At 46.8% G+C, this 5,057-nt stretch overlaps 1 protein-coding gene across 1 annotated transcript in view; it reads left to right on the top strand.

Moving 5' to 3' along the window:
• The first annotated feature begins 4,827 nt into the window (after positions 1-4,827).
• The window catches only part of TPD52 (tumor protein D52), a 207,529-nt gene continuing 207,299 nt past the window's right edge, over positions 4,828-5,057 (top strand). The window contains exon 1 of the mRNA XM_046641874.1: positions 4,828-4,984. Within this exon, the coding sequence (XP_046497830.1) occupies positions 4,966-4,984 (19 nt within the window). The 5' untranslated portion in view covers positions 4,828-4,965. The remainder of the gene's footprint in view (positions 4,985-5,057) is intronic.

The following is a 5,057-nucleotide window of genomic DNA, read 5'->3' as shown; positions in this document are numbered from 1 at the left end:
GACTTGCAACTCTGTCCTCCTGTTCGGAGCCTCACTTTCTTTCTGTGTCCACAGATACCTGGTGCCAAGTCCTGAGGTTTTTGGAAGTTCAGCAGGGTAAATTAGGTTCTTCTTAGTTTTTCTCACTGCCAGCTCAGCAATCAGCTTTCTTAGATAGGCAGGGTCAATTATTCGATAGCCTCTTGCATTCTCTTTGTGCTTGTGGGTTTATCCCTCTACTGTAATTTTAGGAGGAAGTAAGAAGGAATGAATGTTCATTCAGACCACTGAATTACATACTTTAAAAGGGTGGATTTTATGATACATGAATTATATTTCAATAAGATAAATTTTTAAAATAAACGAATATGTGCAATATGCCATCTTTATTCCCAATGTATGCTTCCTAATTTTAGAGAGGAAGACAAGTAAGCCACAGAAGTTAAGTGAGAAGACCAGGACTGTGATGGTTTTAAGTGATTACTTTTAAGAGACAGTTCAGCTAAATCCTCTCAGGTCTTCTGCATTGTATCTGGTCTTGCAGAGCTGTGTTTCAGTGACAGTGACATGGACTTCGGCTTCTCAGCTTCTGACCCTGGGCACTTGCCATTCTAGCCTACGCCATTTCTAGAAGAGGAACCTGGCACTCTGGAAAACTAACCACCCTTGGAGGGATGAAATGGGCTGCAAGTCATTGAGTCAAACACCAGTTAAAAAATGTACAAATACTTACCGTTAATCACTTAATTATTGAGTCTACATATAATTAGTGCAATTTATACCGTCCAGTAGTCTTAGGGATAGATGAAAATATTTGAGAGCAGTGATGGTGGAGACTCCCGGAGAAGAGGGGCCGTGGCTCTCCCTGTGTTCCCCTGCGCCCCAGCTCCCATGATGTAATCTGATAAACACACAGAATTCAAAGTGGCTTAAAAAAATACAAGGAAGGTTAAGTGGTCTATGGTTTTTCTTAACATAGCCAGGATCAATACCGTGTGATCACTTCCTGTTAACATTTAGGGATGCATGTGTCTGACTTACATTAGTATTTAAGTATTCTTTCCTGCCAATACCCATTTGTACACGTTTTTAAAGTTGTTTATTTCATATTCACAGTCTTTTACAAAGCTGAAAGACCACAAGATGGCTGTAATATTTTCTTAAGCAATAAATGTTAATTACCTGACATTAAATCAATATTTTGCGAAAACTCGTTCTTGATTTCTTGACCCTCACCTAGTATATGTGCCTAGTTTACTTTCACGGTTCACGCATCAAGAGTCTGTCTTTCTGTGGAATATGATCACTTTTCAAAATTTTAGTATCACATGCCTTCAGTTGTTTGACTAATCAGAGAGCCAGAACTGCCCTTAGAAACAGTTTGGGTTGACAGAGTTAGCAAATAAAAATACAAGAGCCTGTTAAAAATTTCAGATAAATAATGAATAATAGTTTTAGTCTAAGTATGTTGCAAATATTGCAGGGCATATACTAAAAAATTATTTGTTGTTTATCTGAAATTCAAATTGAACTGGGTGTCCACTATCTTATCCAGCAACCCTAGACCCAGGCTCCTGGGGGCCCTGTGCAGGGCCCTGGGCCCGGGAGGGCCCACCGGTGCCTCTCTTCAAGGTGAGGAGTCCTTGGTGCCAAATGGACACGCCCACACCCTCTTTACAGACTATGCCCTGGGGACCTGCAACTCCAGGATCTCCCGTCTACGCTGCCCTCCATACATTTGCAGGGCCTTCGACCTTCTCCCCAGCACAGTCCTTTTGCGTGCAACCCTAGTCTGGAGGTATCTCCAAGGGAGGCTGATGGGACTGGGTGGATAGAGATGGGCTATGTGGCTGAAGTGTCCACGCACAGGAGCATGTCAGACCCATATAGGTGGAGGACAGAGCCCTAGGTGAAAGGACACAGCCAGAAGAGAAAGCCAGGGCCTCCAATTGTACCCTTGCCTCAGGTCCCCCAAACACGAGGGGCGGGCCTGCAGAGAGCATCCAACCACGTACACATTTTGTGTGCTTTCTGCTGGCTGTCAGATGGGGGATGGGCACAGTGTAGAAGTTTCCATTTATAACGTATAGCTTCTATTTCCATCCTCTTCGATACTTTCATTTGCTTCAATTCATCTGCTTTGGGGGAAATTTGCTTGTAGAAATTTCACCAGTGGATGGGTATTTGAAAAAAGAAACTTAAAAAAAAAAATTCATGTCACCATTAGCGACAACAACACCACACAGTACCTCTAGTCTCCCTCTGTCCTGAGCCTTTTAAGGGATGGGTCAGCCAAACGCACTCAGGCGCCCTGCGTCAGTGCTTGCTGTTCTCCAGAGTCTTTAGAGCGCTGGAGCATGAGCTCCGTCCATTTGGGAAGCAACAAAGTGCCAGTTGTAAATGCAGATTCTGTTTGCTAGGGAAAAAAAACTAAGTAGAAGGAAGACACGAGAGAAAAGCAGGCTTTTGTGGAATATCATGCGCTAAGCTATTTACAGTATGAACAGTTCTTATTTAACCTCATGGAGAAAATTAAGCTAATATTTGCCTAAGGCTGGAGATTGCGTGACTCCACCTACGTTGTCACGTGCCGGGAAGGGATTTTTCTTTAAATGGCATGTTGTATCAGTTAGGATTGCTTTCGGCTCAATGTAACAGGAAGCCAACTATGGTCGCTTAAAAAAGTCAGGCATTTATTTTCCTCCTGTAAGGAGCTCGGTGATGCCACCGAAGACCCAGGTTCTGTCTGCCTTTCCACTCCGCCATCCTTGGCTTGTGGCTTTCTTCCTCCTGCTTGCAAGATGGCTGCTGCTCTGCTAGGCAGGAAGGGGAAGAGTGAAGGGTAAAATAATGTTGCCAAGTCTATCTTCTTTTTAAATGATTTCTTGGAGGTTCCAACTAGCAAACCTTGCTCATACCTCATTGCTCTGACAGAGAGTGACCCCCAGCTGCAAGGGAGGCTGAAGTGGCCAGTGTTTCAGCTGGACACACTGCTATCTCAAGCAATATTTGGGTTCTCTTTTTTTTCTTTTGAGGAAGATTAGCCCTCAGCTAACTGCTGCCAGTCCTCCTCTTTTTTGCTGAGGAAGGCTGGCCCCGAACTAACATCCGTGCCCAACTTCCTCCACTTTATATTTGGGACGCCTGCCACAGCATGGCTTGCTAAGCGGTGCCATGTCTGCACCCAGGATCCGAATCAGTGAACCCTGGGCTGCTGAAGGGGAATGTGCGCACTTAACCGCTGCGCCACCAGGCCGGCCCCTTGGGTTCTCTTAGTAAGAAAGAGGGAAAGCTGAATATTGGATAGGTTATTAGCCATCTCTGCCACAGATGTGAACAAGCACATAGATTCTTCAGAAAACAGGGAATTTTTTTGTTCCAACATACATAACAATCAAATTCATCACATATAGCAAGTTAAATAGACATGAATAGAATAAATATTTCTAACCAACCCTATTTTCAAGTGCTATTTATTTGTCCACGAGTTAGTCCATAGGTTGAGTGTCTCTCCAGATGTTTATCTCTGTATAATAGAGCTGAGCAGCAGATAGTCAAAAATTCTTTGCCACATTATAGAATTTCCTCAAAAAGCCAAAATTTGCCTTGTCACATTTAAAAAGTCATTTTTAAAAAAGCATATCATTGCATCTCTTTGCATGGTATAATTAAAAGAATGAACAGACGACCAAAATGATCCTGGATCTTGTGAAGCTTATAAGCTACTAGGTTATAACCTAGTCACAGGGCTGTGAAACAGATAAACCTATAGCTGCGGCCGGCTGGCTTGATAGATGAGTGCCACTGGGGAGTCCACAAAAGAGAAGCCAAGCGCAGGGGGAGCAGGAGGAATCCGAGGCGAGATCTCAGCCGGTTGCGGTCAACAGAAGAGACTTCACGGAGAGGATGCTGGAGATGCAGGAAGGAAGGAGCCCCGCTTTACATACGGTGCAATGTCGTGGGGATTGAAAACGTGGAGTCACTTCAGGTAACTGCGGATAATTTAAAAACATCCTAATACGAGCCCAGTGCGTGTGGAGTACCATACAACACTGCGAGCTGAAGGTCGAGCCAGTCACCACGTGACATGAAAGGCTTGCCGCCCTTGCCGACTCGGACGGCTTATGAACTTGAGGTCCCACCTTAGAACGATGTAATCCAAGTGACTTCATGGAGGACGAGTAACTGCAAATCACTTGGAGAATGGAGTGCTAATGCTGATAGTGAAAAGTATCATTACGGGAACTTCACACTGACCGTTGATCAACGGACATGAAGCCTCGAAATACATTTTGAAAAGATCCCTATTGATAATTCTGCTCTTCGGTTAATTTAATTATTTCAGACGCTTCATTTAATTCATTTCCGAGTGTTGCCCTTAATCCTGCACCCCAAAAGTCAGTTCTTATTACATGAAAATCTTCCTAATTTGTCATTGAAAAATCCGCATTTTCCGTGAAAATGGGCTACATAATTTTTCGAAAGAGTCTGCAATTTTCGCCTCTTTGCTTGCTTTGGACATAGCTATTGAAGATACCATAGGGCATTATTTCGGTATTGGAGAATATGAATACTACGTGTAAGGGAAAAAAGAGCCATTGGCGTTTGTAAATAACCTTCTCGTGGTTTGCACTCCGTAAGCACGTAAGAGCAGGTGCCGGCAGAGGCAGGCCCGGGGCGTCTTGGAGGCCTCGGGAAACTTCTGCCACGGTAAACGACTCGAGGGCGGAGCGCAGGCGCCCTCCCGCTGGCCCGGCAGCGCCCCCGCTCCCTCCTCGGGCCGCGCTCGGGCCCTCCTCCCGCGCCGCGCGGCTGAGCGCACAGGTCGCCGGGTCAGGTGGCCGGGTGCCGCCCCGGGAGCGCGCTCCCTGCGAGGGCGGGCGGCACCGCCTCGGGGGCGGGGACTTCGCGGGAGTCGGGGCGGAGGCGCGGAGGGGCGGCGCGGCGCGGCGGAGGCGCAGAGGACGCGAGGCGGCGGCCGCAGCCATGGACCGCGGCGAGCAAGGTCTGCGGGATGCCTCCGGCCTGGGCGCGGGCGCGGGGTCGGCGCCTCCGGGCCCGGCGCGGCACCCGGCCAC

This window comes from Equus quagga, chromosome 16 (assembly GCF_021613505.1).
Source record: "Equus quagga isolate Etosha38 chromosome 16, UCLA_HA_Equagga_1.0, whole genome shotgun sequence".
NCBI lineage: Eukaryota > Metazoa > Chordata > Mammalia > Perissodactyla > Equidae > Equus > Equus quagga.
Note: the sequence above shows the minus strand (reverse complement) of the source record. Positions and strands in the feature narration are given on the sequence as shown.